At 48.2% G+C, this 19,662-nt stretch overlaps 1 protein-coding gene across 1 annotated transcript in view; it reads left to right on the forward strand.

The window, feature by feature from the left end:
* Nucleotides 1–10,479: 10,479 nt before the first annotated feature.
* The window catches only part of BAIAP2L1 (BAR/IMD domain containing adaptor protein 2 like 1), a 57,540-nt gene continuing 48,357 nt past the window's right edge, over nt 10,480–19,662 (forward strand). Inside the window, exon 1 of the mRNA XM_048495383.1 lies at nt 10,480–10,758. Coding sequence (XP_048351340.1) covers nt 10,708–10,758 — 51 coding nt within the window. The 5' untranslated portion in view covers nt 10,480–10,707. The remainder of the gene's footprint in view (nt 10,759–19,662) is intronic.

A 19,662-nucleotide genomic window follows, 5' to 3' on the forward strand; every position in this document is an offset into this window, starting at 1 on the left:
TGCCCCCGGCAACCTGGAAATGCATCCAAAGTTTTTGGTCCTTCGGAAAATAAGTTCGACTTTTTTATTTTTCATACCAGAGAATAAGTGTGATTTTTCAAAAAATTTATTTTATTTTAACTTGTAAAAAGAAATTGTGTCTATTTATGGTATTGGGAGATAAAATATGTAGAGAAGGGCTTTTGATTTATACTCCGTTTTTCTCAACCGTAATGAGTCTTAATGCAGCTTACAAACTTCTTCCTTTCCTCTCCCCACAACAGACACCTTGTGAGGCAGGTGGGGTTGAGAGAGTTCTGAGAGAACTGTGACTGGCCCAAGGTCACCCAGCAGGCTTCATGTGGAAGAGCGGGAAAACCAATCCAGTTCACCAGACAGGAGTCTCCTACTCATGTGGAGGAATGGGGAATCAAACCAGATTCTCTGGATTAGGGTCTGCCACTCTTAACCACTACACCACAGACACCATGCGAGGTAGGTGGGGCTGAGAGAGTTCGGAGAGAACTGCAACTAGTCCAAGGTCACCCAGCAAACTTCATGTGGAAGAGCGGGGAAACAAATCCAGTACACCAGATTAGAGTCCACCACTCACATGGAGGAGTGGGGAGTTCTAATTAATAACCATAAGACATCCTTTGGGGAAAAAAACAACATATTTTTATACTCTGCTCCAGTCAAGCTGATTACAATATGCATGGGATTTTCACTTCGAAGAAGAAGGAGGAGGAGGAGGAGGAGGAGGAGGAGGGGAGGAGGAGGAGGAGTTTGGATTTAAATCCCCTCTTTCTCTCCTGCAAAGAGACACAAAGGGGCTTACAATCTCCATTCCCTTCCCCCCCTCACAACAAACACCCTGTGAGGTGGGTGGGGCTGAGAGAGCTCCAAAGAACTGTGACTAGCCCAAGGTCACCCAGCTGGCGTGTGTTGGAGTGCACAAGCTAATCTAGTTCCCCAGGTAAGCCTCCACAGCTAAAGTGGCAGAGCGGGGAATTAAACCTGGTTCTCCAGATTAGAGTCCACTTGCTCTTAACCACTACGCCACCTTTGCTGCTGTTTGTGAGAATTAAACCTCATTAGCTTGTTTTAAGCCTCAATGAGATAATGCATATGAATGCTCAGGCAGCGTTCGGTAAAGATTAATTACAGTGATATTGAAAAGGCTTCACAGGCGTTTTTTGCAAGCAGGCGCTTTAAAAACCACTTCATGCATTACCCTCAGTGCTGAAGAATATTTCCAAAGGTCAAGTATAAACAGCCTTTGAAGCAGTGTTACGAAAACCAAACAGTCTCAAATATCGCGCTCAAAAGACGGATAATGCACCTTGGCTGTGGAGAACTGTGAGAACAACACAAGCCAAACAACGCCGGGTAGGTGGCAGAAATCCATCTGGTTCATGGGGAAATGCCAAATCACATCTAAATTACAGCAGCAGCAGTGGCGTAGTGGTTAAGAGCAGGTGTACTCTAATCTGGAGGAAACGGGTTTGATTGCCCGTTCTGCCGCCTGAGCTGTGGAGGCTTATCTGGGGAATTCAGATTAGCCTGTACACTCCAACACACGCCAGCTGGGTGACCTTGGGCTAGTCTCAGTTCTTCGGAGCCCTCTCAGCCCCACCTACCTCACAGGGTGTTTGTTGTGAGGGGGGAAGGGAAATGAGTTTTTAAGCCCCTTTGAGTCTCCTATAGGAGAGAAAGGGGGGATATAACTCCAATTCTTCTTCTTCTTAAATTAGCTACAAAAAGCCTACTGCTGAGGAACACCAAATGCATTTTGACTTCTGTCTTCCCCACCCATATAAATTGTGACACACACACACACACACACACACACACCCGTGAACTGTATGTAGGTAGAGCTTTGGGAGCTCTGCCCTGGATAGCTGGGTTAGCCTGATCCCATCAGATCTTCGAAGCTAAGCAGGGTTGACCCTGGTTAGCACTTGGATGGGAGACCACCAAGAAAGTCTAGGGCTGATGTGAAGAGGTAGGCGAGGGTCTTGAAACCCCTTGGGGGGTGTTGTAAGTCAGTTGACGGCATTTTTCACCCCCGGAGACCAAGGAATGTCAAAGGCCCAGCTTGCAAGCATCTTTCAAACGTGGGGGCATGCTAGTCAAAAGATACAGAGGCGCCATTCTTCACCATTGCTCTTTCCGCACGAATGTCCTAAAAGTTTGCAAAACGTTTGTAATGTGTTTTGTTCGCAGTCGCCCCCGTCAAACGATTCCCGGCTACTGTTTTCTGCCTTACAGCCTCGTGCCGCAGCTCCCTGAGTCTTCTGTAGTCAGTGTCGCAAATATTAAGCAACCCCTCCCCCCCAAAATTATCAAAAATGCTCCGAAATGCTCCAAAAGCAGGGCCAGGGGCTTCCGCAGACAAAGTGTGATCTGACAGGACAGCGCACAAATAAAGCCATTTTAAAAACATTTTGGCCAAAAGAATTGCCGGAAAAGGGGATTCATTTAAAGTCTTTTGAGGCTGGGAATAAAATGTTTTGGGGTAAAAACAACGCAGAACTCCAGAGGAAATGTTTTATTTCCTGCCTCAAAAGATTTGTGTGGAAAGAAAGGGCCAGTGGGTTACTGGCTCCCTCAGAACATAACACAATGATAGACACCGACATATGACAAAACCCAGCGCAATGTATAAAGCTATATATTTTGATGAAACTATAACTTGTTTATGCCCGGAGTGATGCCCGGAATTGTCTTCCTGTTAGTCTCGAGTTGTTAGTCTGAACCGGTAATCTCATCTCAGGTTTTGTGCACTGACCAGTTTTTCAGACTCCTGCTCGTTTAGTTTACCTGTCTACATAGAAAAGCCCAGACCACTTTGCTTTATCAGCGCAACATTAACTCTACCCTGGTTCCCAGAGGGTCAAATCCTGGGGAGGTGGAGCGAGGCTAAGCTCCTCCCACAAAATGGCGGCCGTTCCTCTCCTTCCAGCCCAGGGCTCTGCCACCTGTGGCTCTCCAGATGTTCATGGACTACAATTGGCCATGCTGGCAGGGGCTGGTGGGAATTGTAGTCCATGAACATCTGGAGAGCCACAGGTTGCAGACCCCTGTTCAAGCCCTTTGACAGCCAAGGTGCCCCTTTAACTGGGGCTCAGCTGTAAGTGGGAAGGAGAACAACATGGTTGGTTTATTGATTTCACTGATACCCTGCCTTTCTCACCAGCAGGGCCCAAAAGTGGTTCTCCTCTATTCACAAGAACCTTGAGAGGTAAATTAGGCTGAGAGTGTGGGATTGGCCAGAGGCCCAATTCTGCCGCTCTACCAACTGTGCCACCCTTGGCTCGTGCTTCTGAACTGGCACAGTGGGTCATAAAGGGGGTGGGTCATAGGAGAACTGGCACAGTGGGTCATAGGAGAAGTGGAAGTCTTGCCCTGCCTGCCTCTACTTCACCAGTGTGGTGTAGTGGTTAAGAGCAGGTGGATTCTAATCTGGAGAACCGGGTTTGATTCCCCCCCCACTCCTCCGCCTGAGTGGCGGAGGCTTACCTGGTGAACCAGATGTGTTTCCGCACTCCTACATTCCTGTTGGGCTAGTCACAAGTTTCTGAGAGCTCTCTCAGCCCCACCTGCCTCACAAGGTGTCTGTTGTGGGGAAGAGAAAGGAGCTTGTAAGCCACCTTGAGTCTCCTTACAGGAGAGAAAGATGGGGTATAAATCCAAACTCCTCCTCTTCTCCTTCTCCTCCTCCTCTTCTCCTCCTCCTCCTCCTCCTTCTCCTCCTCCCTCTTCTTCTTCTTCTTCTTCTTCTTCTTCTTCTTCTTCTTCTTCTTCTTCTTCTTCTTCTTCTTCCTGAAGTTTATCAGTTCAATCCCACCATCCCCTTGTGATAAAGCAGGGCTCTCTTTCCTCTCCAGGGATATCCCATGAATTGCACCGGCTAAGGAAGATGCACAACCGCCTGCCACAGTTAATAAAAGTTAAGATGTTTTCAGGAGGCGGCTATTTAGATGCAAATTCTCTTCCCCAGAGACAAGCTTTGGGACCTTTCTGAGAAGTCAGACCTGCTCGTATGGACTGGATGCTTTTTTTAAAAAAAGACATTGATATCTTAACATGATTGATGTCTGTTCTGGTTTTCTTTTCCCGTGGTGGAGTTTCCGCCTTCGTCGCTCACCGCCAGACTTCGAGATGATAAAACAGGTAGCGTTGCCAGCATCCAAGTGGGTAAGCGCATTCAATAAGAGAGACTTATTAAAAAGTATGGTGGGTCTCTGAACACAAGATGTGGTTCACTTACAATGTCATGCACGAAGACATCTTGGTCTCGGTTTCCGTCCTTTGGCGTACAGGCCAGTCTTTCTTCGAGTAAGCCTGTCAGAGAAGGAAGCGTTATTTTCCCGCCCCAATGCAATCTGGTTCCAGCCAGCCTAGCAGAACATTCGCCAATTATTTTTATCGGAGAAGACGGGCAGCCTCAGCGGAAACCCTCCACCCGTGAAAAGGCTGAATGGAACATTACCCTACACATGGGTAGTCGGATGAGAAGGAAGGGGAAATGAAGAAGAGAGGGCGAATGGCCGAGAAAGAAGTTGTTGGGAGCAAAGCGGGGCCCTAACGTGTAAAGTCCGGAAAACCAGAACACAATCCATGTAACAGCTGGGTGAAGTGGTTAAGATAGGCTGACCAGACGTCCCGCTTTTGGTGGGAGAGTCCCACCTTTAAACAATTTGTCCCGCGTCCCGCGGGTTCTTCAAATTGTCTCGATTTTTGGGAGGATGCCGCACTGCCTTCTGGGGCACAAGGCAGTGCGGCAGCCTCCCGCGCGCGCAGCCGCAGGAGCACGGCCTTCTGGGGCTTGCCGTTTGCCGCCCCCCGCTGTCCCGGATCACAAAGGTGACCATCTGGTCACCTTCGGTTAAGAGCAGTATACTCTAATCTGGTGAACTGGATTTGTTTCCCCGCTCCTACACATGAAACCTGCTGGGTGATCTTGGGCTAGTCACAGTTCTCTCCAAACTCTCTCAGCGCCACCTGTCGTAGGGAGGAAGAAGAGTTTGGATTTATATCCCCCCTTTCTCTCCTGTATTGAGAGCCGAAGGGGCTTACAATCTCCTTTCCCACCCCCTCCCACCCAAAACAAACACCCTGTGTGGTAGGTGGGGCTGAGAGAGCTCCGAAGAACTGTGACTAGTCCAAGGTCACCCAGCTGGCGTGTGTGGGAGTGCACAGGCTAATCTGAATTCCTCAGATAAACCTCCACAGCTAAAGGAGCAGCAGTGGCGTAGGAGGTTAAGAGCTCGTGTATCTAATTTGGAGGAACTGGGTTTGATTCCCCGCTCTGCCACCTGAGCTGTGGAGGCTTATCTGGGGAATTCAGATTAGCCTGTGCACTCCCACACACGCCAGCTGGGTGACCTTGGGCTAGTCACAGTTTCTCGGAGCTCTCTCAGCCCCACCCACCTCACAGGGTGTTTGTTGTGCGGGGGGAAGGGCAAGGAGATTGTAAGCCCCTTTGAGTCTCCTGCAGGAGAGAAAGGGGAGATATAAATCCAAATTCTTCTAAAGTGGCAGAGCTGGGAATCAACCCAGGTTCTCCAGATTAGAGTGCACCTGCTCTTAACCACTACACCATACTGGCAAGGGAGACGTTTGTATGCTGCTTTGAGACTCCTTACTGTTGAGAAAAGTGGGGTATAAATCCAAACTGTTCTTTTACTAACCAGACCTGATCCTACTTGGCAGCCAGGATTTATTTATTTATTTATTTATTTATTTATTTATTTATTTATTTATTTATTATTTCATTTTTATACCGCCCTCCCCCGGAGGGCTCAGGATGTGGCAAGATCAGGTTAGCCCAACCAAATGATGCGTAACAGTTTGTGAGTTTTCAAGATTGCCAGAACATTTTGTCAGGGTATATGATACCCACCCACCCACCCCCAAAGTGTTTTATTGGATAGCACCTGAGAATCTAAAGGATTAGATGCAAGGATATTGCACTGAGATTATAAATGTTCAAAGGGCTGTATCTGTTACCTTCAGAAGTCGGTAGCAAGGGCTTTCCAGATTTTACATGTTCACTCCAGCATAAGACAAGAGAAAGGACAAGGTTGAGTTAGATCCTCCCCCCCCCACCCCCGATGGAATTTACAGGCCTCGGTTTTGTTTATTTAGAAATTACACCCTGCACTTTCTCCCACTAGAAGAAGGCGGAAATCGAGGCACAAAATACCAAGAGCATAAATCAAACAAATTTACATTTGTCGTATTGACCAATACATGCGATTGAGTAAACAGTGAATTGTGCTCAATTAATTGGGAAGCAAGGTTAAGAATAAATAATTGCCCCATCACGACAGCTTATGAAAACACACGTGGTATAGAAATTCTGGAGATTTGATTCCCCGCTCTGCCACTTGAGCTGTGGGGGCTTACCTGGTGAACCAGATTAGCTTGTGCACTCCGACACATGCCAGCTGGGTGACCTTGGGCTAGTCACAGCTCTTTGGAGCTCTCTCAGCCCCATCCACCTCACAGGGGCCCTTTCCCCACTTACCCTTGTCGGAGGGTTGCTACACGCAATTCACAGCGCGCTCAATTCCTGGTGCGCGCCCCGGCTTCCCCATCAAAAGGCGCCATTTGAAAAGGCACCAGGAATTACGTGCGCTGAGGGGGTGCGAGAGAGGCAGCGTTGGGGCGGCTGCATTCTCACCGCCCCTGAAGCTGGACCCCGCACTACTTTAGGAGAGTAGCGCGGGGCTTAAGGTAAGTGGGGAAAGGGCCAGGGTGTTTGTTGTGGGGAGGGGGGGAGAGAGTTTGTAAGCCCCTTTGAGTCTCCTTACAGGAGAGAAAGGTGGGATATGAATCCAAACTCCTCCTCCTCCTCCTCCTCCTCTTCTTCTTCTTCTTCGTCGTCGTCGTCGTCGTGAAAATCCCACGCACGTTATAATCAGCTTGACTGGCACAGAGTATAAAAATATGTTGTTGTTTTTTCGAAGGATGTCTTATGGTTATTAATTAGAACTCATATGATATGATGCATTCAAGATTCGATCAGCCAGGTGGCAGTCCTAAAGAAGCCACTGAGAAAGGTAGGTCCGCCCGAGCACATTTTTTTACCTTAAAGGGAAACGCACAAAGCGTGAGTCAGCCCAGACGCTGGGCCCAACCCAAGCTATTGAAAATCAATTCCTTGCCACTTACCATTTCGCTAATCCAGTTCTCCGGAGTCTTGCTATTGCCGCGACAATAAAGCTCACCATGAGATCATTGAACAGCAGAGGCAATAAAAATTCTTCCGGCTCTGAAATAAAACAAAACAAAACACACATCAAAACCTCTCACCATATCTGAGCCTGGTAGTAAAGTTTCGGGATCCGATGCGGCTATGACAATGAGCCGGGATTCCTTTAATTTATGGATTCCTGGCCTTCCCATTGATAAGGGATCGGAGATAGGCAGAGCTGCACTACAAAGAGCTGGCATTCTTCGAGGTCCATTGAAGTTAATGTGTTAGAAGGGTGTGACTCTGTAGGAGTGCCTGGACGGCAGCTGGAAAAGCAGTGGAGATAACAGGTCAGAGAGCCACCTCAGGTATAACCAACTGGTGGGGGAAGAATAATAGGGCAAAAGTAGGCCTCAGCCATAATATTTTTGTAGGGTGTTGTGGGTTTTCCAGGCTATTTGGCCATGTTCCAGTAGCATTTTCTCCTGACGTTTTGCCTGCATCTGTGGCAGGCATCTTCATAATACTTTACTCCACATACTTTTTTAAAAAATGTCATCTTGTTATTCACTGGTTTTCGATGTTTATATTTTGTACTGTTTTTATAATTTTATATTTTTATATATATGTAATTCACCTTGAGTCCCTTGAAAGACTGACGGGATAGAAGTGTAAAATATAAATATACCCCAGACCACTTTTGTGAATTTTTTTTTCATTTACAAGTGTTTTAATAGTTTCCAGCTTTTGAGCTTGTTGCGATCGAAAGGGGGGGGGGGGCAGAATCCACAGGTAATGAAATAATGGCCCAACCCATTATTTAATTACCGGTCGACTTATTTATTCATCACGCCGCTTGAGCTTCTCATATGCAGTCGTTTTAAAAAAAATATTGCTACGCTAAATCTTAAAACTAATTCCTAAAAGCCACTACACAATATTATTTGGACGGATTCGATAAAATAAAATACAATAACTAAAAGTGTTACACAAACAATACCAGGCAGTGACTGGTTGATTTATTTATTTATTGATCAATTGATTGATTGACTGGGTTGGTTAGTTTTATATGCTGCCCTTCCCCTAAGCATAGGTGTCAAACTCGCGGCCCTCCAGATGTTATGGACTACAGCTGGCAGAGGATGATGGGAACTGTAGTCCATAACATCTGGAGGGCCGCGAGTTTAACACCTATGCAAGGTATAGGACAAGTGGGGCAGGAAAGAAGGCAGGGACACAGGTGAGAAACAGGGAGCTGTGCAGCTCAGGTGAGGAGAAAAGGGAAAGAAAGGCAGGGATGAAGGTAGGGACTCAGGGACGGGTAAGAGAGCAGCCCAGGTGAGGATGGGCTCAGGTGAGGCGGGCAAGCAGGGCAGGAAGGAAGGTAGGGGCTCAGGTGAGGGTAAGAAAGCAGCTCAGGTGAGGAGAGAAAGGAAAGAACAGGGTGCAGGTGAAGTAAAGCAGGACAGCAAAGAAGATGAGGAAAAGGGAGATGTTCAGGAGCCAAGGAAAGATTGGAAGGTGAAGGGCGCAGGTGCAGAGCAAGCGGGGCAGGAAAGAGAGCAGGGGCTCAGGTGAGAAAGTAGCTGCTCAGGTGAGGAAAGAATGGGAGGAGAGGGGCTCAAGGTGCAGGGTAAATGGGTCAGGAAAGGGCAGGGGCTCAGATGAGGGGAAGGGAGCAGCTCAGGTGAGGAGAGAAGAGGGGAAAGGGCACAGGTGAAGTAAAGCAGGGCAGGAAAGAAGGTGAGGAAAAATACCTGCTCAGGTCAGGAAAGATTGGAAAGAAAAGGGCTCAGGTGCAGGGAAAGTGGGGCAGGAAAGAGGGCAGCAGCTCAGGTGAGGAAAAGGGAGCTGCTCATGTGAGGAGAGAAGGGAAAGCTAGGCAGGAACTAGGATAGGGGATGAGGGGCAGGTAAGAGAGCAGCTCAGGAGAGGAAAGAAGAGCTCAGGTGGAGGGAAAGTCGGCAAGGGCTCAGGTGAGGAGAGAACGGAAAGAAAAGGGCTCAGATGCAGGGAAAGCGGGGCAGGAAAGAAGATGAGAAAGGGGGAGATTCTCAGGTGAGGAAAGAATGGAAGGCAAAGGGTGCAGGCGCAGTGCAAGTGGGGCAGGAAAGAGAGAAGGGGCTCAGGTGAGAAAGTAGCTGCTCAGGTGAGGAAAGAATGGAAGGAAAAGGGCGCAGGTGAAGGGGAGGGAGGGAGGGAGGGAGGGAGGGAGGGAGGGAGGGAGGGAGGGAGGGAGGGAAGGAAGGAAGGAAGGAAGGAAGGAGCGAGCTCAGGTGCGGGTAAGAGAGGAGCTCAGGTGAGGAGAGGAGAGGAGAGGAGAGGAGAGGAGAGGAGAGGAGAGGAGAGGAGAGGAGAGGAGGGAAAGAAAAGGGCGCAGGTGAAGTAAAGCAGGGCAGGAAAGAAGGTGAGGAAAGATTGGAAGGAGAAGGGCTCAGGGGCAGGGAAAGTGGAGCGGGAAAGAGGGCAGGAGCTCAGGTGAGGGTCAGGAGCAGCTCAGGTGAGGAAAGATTGAAAGGGAAAGGGCTCAGGTGAAGGGAAAGCAAGGCAGGAATGAAGGCTCAGGTGTGGGTAAGAGAGCAGCTCAGGTGAGGAGAGGAGAGGAGGGAAAGAAGAGGGCGCAGGTGGAGTAAAGCAGGGCAGGAAAGAAGGTGAGGAAAGGTACCTGCTCAGGTGAGGAAAGATTGAAAGGGAAAGGGCTCAGGTGAAAGCTCGGAAACAGAATGAAAGGCTCAGGTGGTAAGAGGAAAGCTCAAGGTGAGGGAGGAGAGGGAGAAGAAAGAAGCAGGTGGAGTAAAAGCTGAGGAAAGAAGGAAGATTGCAGGTGAGGAGATTAAGAAAGGGCTCAGGTGAATGAAGGTGGGAATGAAGGTGTGGGCGGCCGAGGAGGGTGGGTAACAGAGGGAAGCTCAGGTTAGAATTAAAAACAGGCAGGGAAGGAAGGTGAGAAAGAAGAGGGCGCAGGTGGAGTAAAGCAGGGCAGGAAAGAAGGTGAGGAAAGATACCTGCTCATCATCAGGTGAGGAAAGATTGGCAGGAGAAGGGCTCAGGGGCAGGGGAAGCGGGGCAGGGGCCCAGGTGAGGGCCAGGAGCGGCTCAGGTGAGGCGGGCCAGCGGGGCAGGAAGGAAGCGAGGGGCTGAGGTGAGGGGAAGGGAGCAGCTCAGGTGAGGGAGGCGCCCAGAGAGCGGCTCAGGTGAGGCGAGGCGGGCGGAGGGGCAGGGCCGCCCTCCAGCCCCGCCCGCCCGCCCGCCCGCCCGGCCTGCCCGCCCTCCCATCCCCGCCCTCGCGTGGTCCCCGCCCCGCCGCCCTCGCCGCCTTCCCGGGCCGAGCCGGTCCCACAAGTTTTGACAGTTGGCGGAGCGGCAGCAGCAGCAGCAGCAGCAGCGGAGACGCCTCAGCCTCGCCTCGGCCGGGCCGCGGGAGACGCCGGGCTCGCCTGGCAGGCCGGCCGGAGGGGCTGAGGGGAGCCCGGGAGGGGCCGCCTCCCTCCCGCCCGCCCGCCCGCCCGCCCGCCCCACCAACCATGTCGCGGGACCCCGAAGAAGTCAACAAACTGACCGAAAACACCTACAGAGTAAGGGGGGAGGGGGGATGGTGGGGCGGAACGTCCGCACGTAGATTACACCGTTTCGCGTTTAATGCGGAGGTTTTTTTTTGGGGGGGGGGGGGGCGGCTGCGGGTTCGTTTGCTTTCTCCAGAGTCCTAACCTGAATAGCGTGAGAGATACCTGGTGTCTTACAGGTGAGGGTTGGTTTATTTTATGGTTCCCCCCCCCCTTTGACCCCCTCCTTGATTCGAATCAAGGGACATGCGTTCGAATCCGGTGTGGCTTCGGTTTGCGGGGGGGGGGGGCGGGGCGGGGCGGAGGAGCTCTGGGATGGGACAGGACCCAAAATGTGGACGCCAGCTGAAATATACCTGGTATCTTACATGTGAGGATTGGTTTTATGGGTTTCCCCCCCCCCCTCCTTGATTCGAATCAAGGGACTTGGGTTCGAATGCGGTGTGACTTTGATTTGCAGGGTGGGGAAATGCGGGGTGGGGAGAGCTCTGGGATGGGACGGCCCCCAATCTGGACGCAAGGTGACATATACCTGGTATCTTGCATTTGAGGATTGGTTTTATGGGTCCCCCCCCCCTTGATTCGAATTAAGGGACTTGCGTTCGAATCCGGTGTGGCTTCGGTTTGCGGGGGGGGGGGAGCTCTGGGATGGGACGGGACCCAATCTGGACGCAAGGTGAAATATACCTGGTATCTTGCATTTGAGGGTTGGTTTTATGGGTTTCTCCCCCCCTTGATTTGAATCAAGGGACTTGCGTTCGAATCCAGTGTGACTTTGGTTTGCAGGGGGAGGGGGAGTGCTCTGGGATGGGACGCCACCCAATCTGGACGCAAGGTGACATATACCTGGTATCTTGCATTTGAGGATTGGTTTTATGGGTCCCCCCCCCCTTGATTCGAATTAAGGGACTTGCGTTCGAATCCGGTGTGGCTTCGGTTTGCGGGGGGGGGGGGGGCTCTGGGATGGGACGGGACCCAATCTGGACGCAAGGTGAAATATACCTGGTATCTTGCATTTGAGGGTTGGTTTTATGGGTTTCTCCCCCCCTTGATTTGAATCAAGGGACTTGCGTTCGAATCCAGTGTGACTTTGGTTTGCGGGGGGAGGGGGAGTGCTCTGGGATGGGACGCCACCCAATCTGGACGCAAGGTGACATATACCTGGTATCTTGCATTTGAGGGTTGGTTTTATGGGTTTCTCCCCCCCTTGATTTGAATCAAGGGACTTGCATTCGAATCCAGTGTGACTTTGGTTTGCGGGGGGAGGGGGAGTGCTCTGGGATGGGACGCCACCCAATCTGGACGCGAGGTGACATATACCTGGTATCTTACATTTGAGGGTTGGTTTTATGGGGCCCCCCCCCTCCTTGATTCGAATCAAGGGACTTGTGTTCGAATCCAGTGTGACTTTGGTTTGGGGGGGAATGCAGGCGGGGAAGAGCTCTGGGACGGGAGGGGCAGGAAACGGCTCTGAAAAAAAGTCCAAAGATGTCTGTGACGGCGTCTTCGTCAGGGTTATCAGATTATGATTAATATTTATCATTGTTATTATGATTGTTATTGTTATTATTCATTTATTTGGCTTGTTCCCGCTAAAGCAGGCTCAGAGCGGCTCACAATATACTTATTATGTACATTGTAAGCGTGGGTGTGGGTGTGTATTATACTCAGAGCGGCTCACAATATATTAGCAGCATATCCTGTGTGTGTATAGATCTAGTATATATCATGTGTATATATAGTATAGTCCGAGCAGCTCACAGTGTATTTATTGTATATCTTCTATAATATAATCTATATGCATCAAATACTCAGAGCAGAGCAGATCACAATATATTTATAGTATATCATACAGATATATACAGATTTATAGTATATCATACAGTATATCATACAGATATTCACAATATATTTATTGTATGTTGTACGTGTGTGTGTCTATATATATATAGTCTGTTCAGAATGGCTCACCATGTATTTATAGCATATTGTGTATATATTGTACACTCAGAGTGACTTACAATATATTTATTGTATACTGGACTTATAGATAGATAGACAGTATTTTCAGAGCAGTTTCCAATATGCTAATATACTATTCAAATATTACTATGGATTAATTTATTAGATTAATGTTTTTGGTTCCAATGAAAGTTAGGGTATGACTTCTGTATTTGGAGTTTCGCCCCACCCCAATGTAAGATGGCTGTTTACAAACTCGCCTTAAAAAGTGTTTGTTGTGGTTATGTTTCTAGTAAATAGCTAACTCACACTAAATGCTCTGTGATAGGTATGTTTTTACTAATCTGGAGCCTTTCAGCTGGAAAGGAGTGGGGGGGGACCCTTTGGGTTGGAACAGCTGCTTAAAAGCCCCAAAATAAAAGTTCTGTAGTTCTCCCCTCCCTCCCAAACCTGCTTGGTTTATAAAAATAACTAGTTTGTAAAATATGTTAATGTATTATATGATCCTAATAAAGGGGATATAATGTGACTTTGGGGTTATATTTTTTTCAATCCCCGTATCCTAATGTGTCCTAACCTATGATCTCTATTTAAAAGTGTAATCGGGTTGCCATTTAATTCACATTTTTGGATAGGGTGCCCTCATAACCGGGGATAACCGGCCCCTTCCGGAACAGGTGCAGGGCCTGGATGCATTCAGAAAGAAGTGGTAGAGTCCTGCGGCAGAGCAGTGGACCGTACCGCTTCAGGTGATGGGTTATTGGAGCCCGTTCTTGTGGTGGATGCAGTGAGTGTTTATTTGACTTGTGGAACTCACAGCCTCAAGGTGTGGTGGTTTAGAGCTGGATTCAAAAGTGGGTGGGACTCATTTACTATAGGGAGGAGAACTCGCTGGCGATCAATTAATCTGTTAGTCAGCTGCAGCATCTTGACTACCTGTCAGATGGGAAGGTGAATTAGATGACGCTCCGTGGCTACTCTGATGTTAGGGTTTTATTATTTTAAGAAAAAGGCAAAGAGATTATTCCCCCTGTGGTCCAAAGAAGTACATTCTACCTACGGTCGTCAGCTTTGGGTTAGGAAATACCTGGAGATTTGGGGTGGGGCCTAAAGAGGGCGGAGTTTGTGATGGGAAGGGAGGCCATCTCCCAAAGCGATCATTCTCTCCAAGGGAACTGATCCTTGTTGCCTGGAAGAGTGGGAGATCTCCAGCTTTCTCCTGGAGGTTGGCAACCCTAATTCTACCACCCTCTTCATTCTGCCGTATGCACACAGGAGCTTCTGTGGCTTATAAACTGTGCACAATTGTCATCGAATCCATGGTTAAAAACAGAGCTTAAACTTTACACACACAAATATACCTGCAGCGAGAGTCAGCCTATGGAGTCAGCATGCTAGAAACGGTTTGCACTGCCCGACTGACTGTATCCAAATGGGGTGACTCGTGTGTAGAAATGCGTTTTGGAGCAATGGACTTTGTAGCGTCTTTCCGTGGGGTCAGGACAGTTTGACCCGGGGCTGCCGAAAGCCATGTCCTGTTGCTTCCCGGCAACCCCATAAAGAAGCTGGTAAAAGTGCGCACTTGATAGGCCGAGATTCTGTGATAAGAGCTGTGGGGAGAGATTGCAAAGGTTGGAAGTAATTCCCAACGAAAGTGGAAGAAAAGGGCGTGGATGTTTAATGTGGTGTGCGTCCTGTGTTATATTAAACTTGGTGGCCACTGTGATTCCGAATTAAGGAGGAATGCACAGGAATTCATGTGTCTGGAGCAGTCTGCTCCATTTATTCAGAGTGGAAGTCAAAAGCTGAAATGCCCACTCTTAACATGGGCTGATATATTTCAGTTGAGGGCTTCCGGACAGTATAAGGGATTATCTCACAACGGGAGGAGAAGCTAAGGGGTCGTTCTTCAGAAGGTTGACTCAGAAGTCCCGTGCGATTCATTGGGGCTCGCTCACAGGAAAGCAAATTGAGGTTTGCTGCCTGTATGACTCAGATACTCCCGATCGGGGTCACAAACGGGTCAAGCTACAAGCCAGTCGAGTTGGCATCTTTCAGTACCAAACTGATGTTGTTGTTTTTAACTGAGAAGGTTCCAGGAAATAGAATTTGTGCAGAGATTTGGATACTCGGGTGGGTAGGGGAGGTTGCCAAAATTGGGATCATCCCGCAATAGGCCTGCGAATATCTCATATCTACCTGTTCAGGAATCATGATATAGGTAGCATCTCCATGTTGTGAAGCTATCTGGGGGCATAAGCTGTGCAGTTGTGCAGTTGTAAGAGTTTTAGCCCTTGGTGCACCGTCGTGAATAATCCCTGCACAGAGGAGGTATCGCTTCTTGCATAATCTGCGTATGAGATTCAAAGCTGCGTGGTGGATCGAATACCACACAGTTGCGGAAACTGCATGCAGGCTGTTTCCAAAGCAATTAGAATCCATGAATGTGTGCAGAGCCACCTTATCAGACTTTTGGTCTATCCAAAATCCGTCTGGTCCACTCTGATTGGTGGTGGCTGCCCGTAACAGTGGGAAGGTCTTTCCTATCGCTTGTCCTCCGATTCTTTTTGCTGGAGATGCCGGCAATGGAACTAGCAACCCTATAATCTGGTGGTTCCTGGCAATCGGACCTGGGACCTAGCAACCCTATAACCCGACGGTTCAACAACGCTCCGCGAAGCATCTCCAAATGCTCCACGAAGAGATTGGAATAAAAAAGTGACAAGATCTCAAAACTGTGAATTTGTGCCGCCGTGGACTGTGTGTAGGTAAGCATTCGTTATAAATTATTGCAAAAGGCTCTTATGTCCTTTGGCATACGCGGCCGATCATTTTTTTTCCTGTGCTGTCTCTCGTTTTGTCGAAGCCCAGATGCGCAGCCATCTTTGTCTCATGGGCTTTCCTGTGCTTTTGGGGAATTACTGGCTGTTTTCTCTCAATGGGAAAAAATTAAGTTCAGGTCAAAAAATGTAAGCGATTTAGAATCCCAAAAATAATTTGTGCTTTTGCTGTATACACCAGTGGTTCTCAACCTTTCTAATGCCGCGACCCTTTAATGCAGTTCCTCATGTTGTGGTGACCCCCAACCCTAACATTTATCCATTTTACAGATGGAGAACACTATGCAGAGAGTCTTAGGCGACCCCTGTGAAAGGGCCGTTCGACCCCCAAAGGGGTCCCGACCCCCGGGTTGAGAACCACTGGTATATACGATAGAAGATTAACAAGTTGGAAAATACAGTTAGGTAAGAACAGCCAAGAATGCACATACGTTCCTTTGGCATAAGGGCAACGTGATGAATTTCTCTCCTGAAAATGCTCCGCAAATCAAAAGAATTGGGAATATCTGCTATAATCTAAAGACAGGGTATTTGTATCGTATTTCTGCATTAAAAACACCTGTCTTCTCATGAGTCTGTTAGGGAAATTCCATTGGATGAGGAAGACAAAAAGAACAACTTTTCATAAACAACCTTTTATATTGAGTAATGAGGAAGAAGAAGGATGAGGAAGAAGAAGGTCCACTTCATAAAGAACAGCCTTTTATATTAAGTAAAATTACTGTATTGTACTAGCTGTCAGGTTTCAACATACACCATTTACAATTAACGATGGGTATTTATATTGGCCGCCAGCCACCGTAAAATAACATGCATAGCTGTAGACAATAAAACCATCTCCAACTGTGTGAAAACACGAAGTGTAGCTTTTCCTTAAGTTCTGAGCTCTCTCTCGGCACCTGAGACGAGCACGTAGCACGCAGTCCATTCTATAAGTGCCAATCGATTATGTGAATTTTAAACAACTTTATCAGCACTGTGTATCACAGAAGCGTGCTGTTGTGGTTAAGAGCAGTAGACTTTGATCCGGAGAACTGGGTTCAATTCCTCGCTCCTCTGCACGAGGAGCAGATTCTGTTCTGAAGAATCGGGTTCGATTCCCCGCTCCTCCACATGAAGCCTGCTGGGGGGGACCTTGGGCTAGTCCCAGTTCTCAGCCTCACCTACTCTCAGCCTCACCTACCTCATAAGGTGTCTGTTGTGGGGGCAGGGGAAGCAATTGTAAGCTGCTCGGAGACTCCTTAAAGGTCGAGAAAAACAGGCTATAAAAACTAACTTTTAACTTTTAATAATAGTCAATTTCCTGTTGCATGTTGGCTACGCCACGTCTGCCAAGAGGAAAGACTGAACCCTGTGCCAAGGAAAAGTGCTTTATTGGCCCACAAAGAGACAATGTATAGCTGTAAAATTAACATTGCATCTGGGTTTTTTTTTAGAGCTCTTGGTCTATTTTCTTTTCTTAGGATTGCAGATTTGCCCTCGAGACATGGGACAGTCTTCTGCCTTCTGCCTTAAGAACCCTGCTTGTACGTTGCACGAAAGTGACCGGGAACTCTTGTACCTTGAGAAATCTGTTTGCTAAACAGTCCTCTGTGTGATTACTTGGGCGGGTGTGTGTTGCAGAGGATCTGTTTGTAAAACACCGTGTCGTCTCGGCGGAGTTTCTGATTGTGTTTAGTACACGCACACAGTATGTTGTGTGCTGGTTGTTTTTCATTCTCCTTTGAACTTGACGGTGAAATTGACTCCACTTTTCTTCTTCTTTTGGCATGATAAAAACCACGCCGTTGCCCAGGACAAATCCGTTTAATTGTGCTGAATTGTTGCCTTGATAGGAATGTGGACTTTTGTGAACGTGTGGCCACATTAAAACAGTCCACAGAAATCTACCAACAAATATGCTTACTCTTCTGAGACAAATGCTAGGGTCTTCTTTCGGCAGGAACGGTTGTCATATTTCAGTCGCCACATTTCAGAGCCAGATTATTTTGCTAGTGGCCTTCGTTTCAGATCAACTTAGATGTTCTTTCGTCAGTTTATTCCGCCCCTCGTTAGGTTTCCTAGCTTGGACCTCGGTTGTGGCGAAATTGCTGTCTTGTTAGATTTTTGGCGAGGCGGCATACCGTTCGCAGGGTTAAGCTAGCGGCTGGTTGACTCACAACATGACACTCTCCTTTTGCCTCATTGTGGTTTCTCTCTCTTACTGTTCCAAGTGAAAACTCATTGCTTTTCCGGGTACTGGGATCAGGAATGAAAAGACGGGGCAAAAAAAGGGTTTGGAAGATTTCTGGCTGCGGCACTGCCCCCGAAAAGGATAGGATTTTTTTTTTTTGCCTCCCCGAAAAGGATAGGATTTTTTTTTTTGCCAATTGGCCACGCTGGCAGGGGCTGATGGGAATTGTAGTCCATACCATCTGGAGTGCCAAAGGTTCGCCACCACTGTCCTAGTAAACACATTTCCCCCCAAAATGTCTCCGTGTATTTACTCCCAGAGAACAGGGATCCATTTTTCCTGGAACCCCTGTTGGATGGACATGTGAGGATATCATGATATGAAATGTCAACGTGGCGGGCAAATACTTCCACCCCCGGCGTGATGTTGTGGTTAAGAGCAGGTGGATTCTAATCTGGAGAGCCCTTCCAAAATATATTTACGATGCTTACAGCCATCTTTGGAAGACACAGCAAAAATTGGGAGGTAGTCAACGATTTGAAAAGAGGAATCTTAGGACCCGACAGCAAGCCAGAGCTGAGCGTGGCGGTTGTTTTTGGCAGGGTAGAAGTCTCTTGTTAAGTCTGCAGGACTGCAAAGCTCGCAAGCAGGCCTACCTGCCTGACATAAATCATATCCTACTCGGCCTGTCTCTTTCCCTCATGCAATTAGGTTTTGGGCAATGCAGGTTTTTCCACCCCATAAAGTTAGATCCATGTGGAACCGGTGATCAAAATGAGAAGGAGCTTCAACAGTCGCCCGGGCCTCCTGTCCATATATCACCAGGTCATTCAGAGGATTTAAACTGAAGCTAACTGTTCTAATTTCTAGACTACCTACCTATTCAGGGCTGAAGCATCCAAGGTTCTAGGTGCTCTAGAACCCTAGAAAATGTAATCAGCATTATTGCTCCACAAACATATATATATTCTATACTGCTACCTCTGTACCTTTTCCAGTGTGTTCTTCTTTTTATGGTTGGATAAGCAATATTTGTAGCATGTAAGTTCAAACTTCAAATTCGGGGCATAGTATGATTGTCTAGTATGAAGAGTGCCGAGAGACACAGTCTTTCATTTGCTCACAACGCTCTACAGTTTTCCCAAGGTCAGTCCGGATTTCAAGGAAGTTTGTCGGCGAACAGATAGATTTGGCACAATATTCGGTAGCAGGAAACCAGTAAGCTGATACCTTTCGTTGGACCGACTTCTGTTGATTCAGTGTTGGCCACTCCGCTGGCCTTCTAGCATTGACACAGGATCAGCAAAATCGGGTGCGGCCAAACAGAAAATAGAGATACCTGCAAGGAGTAAAAATAAGCTTGAAAGCCGAGCTCTGCGGATGAATTTTAATAAGGGCCGCTTGAGAAAAAGCCATATGGTGACATAGAGTGTGGGTGTTAAGCGCCGCAGTTCTGATTTTAACGTGACGCGTCGAATCTCTTAGACAGAGGGAATTGGGCGATTTGGGACTTGAATAGTTCAGGCCCGACCTCATTTAATAACAGTCCGTGTTCCTAATGTCTGCGTGCGTGCTATCATGACACTTCGCAGTTCCGAAAACTGCGTGCTATCATGACACTTCGCAGTCCGAAAACTGCGTGCTATCATGACACTTCGCAGTTCCGAAAACACAACTAGTCAAGGAAGAGAGATCGTATCTGAGAGAAGAGCGGCTGGTGTACTTTCATCCTGGACTTTTTGGTGTGCCAACATCCTCCTTCCTGTAGCGGGCAAAGAGGTTCTTCCGAGAAACCAGCTTCCAGACAGCAGATTGGCCACTTACCCAACCCAGAGAATCTTGCATGGGCCCAGAGCATAATGCTGCCCCATTTGCATTGAGAAACGGATTTTCCTGGCACTCCTCGGTCCTCTCAGAAGACCCTGCATGCCGCCATCGGCA

Source organism: Sphaerodactylus townsendi, linkage group LG04, assembly GCF_021028975.2.
Source record: "Sphaerodactylus townsendi isolate TG3544 linkage group LG04, MPM_Stown_v2.3, whole genome shotgun sequence".
Classification (NCBI taxonomy): Eukaryota; Metazoa; Chordata; class Lepidosauria; order Squamata; family Sphaerodactylidae; genus Sphaerodactylus; species Sphaerodactylus townsendi.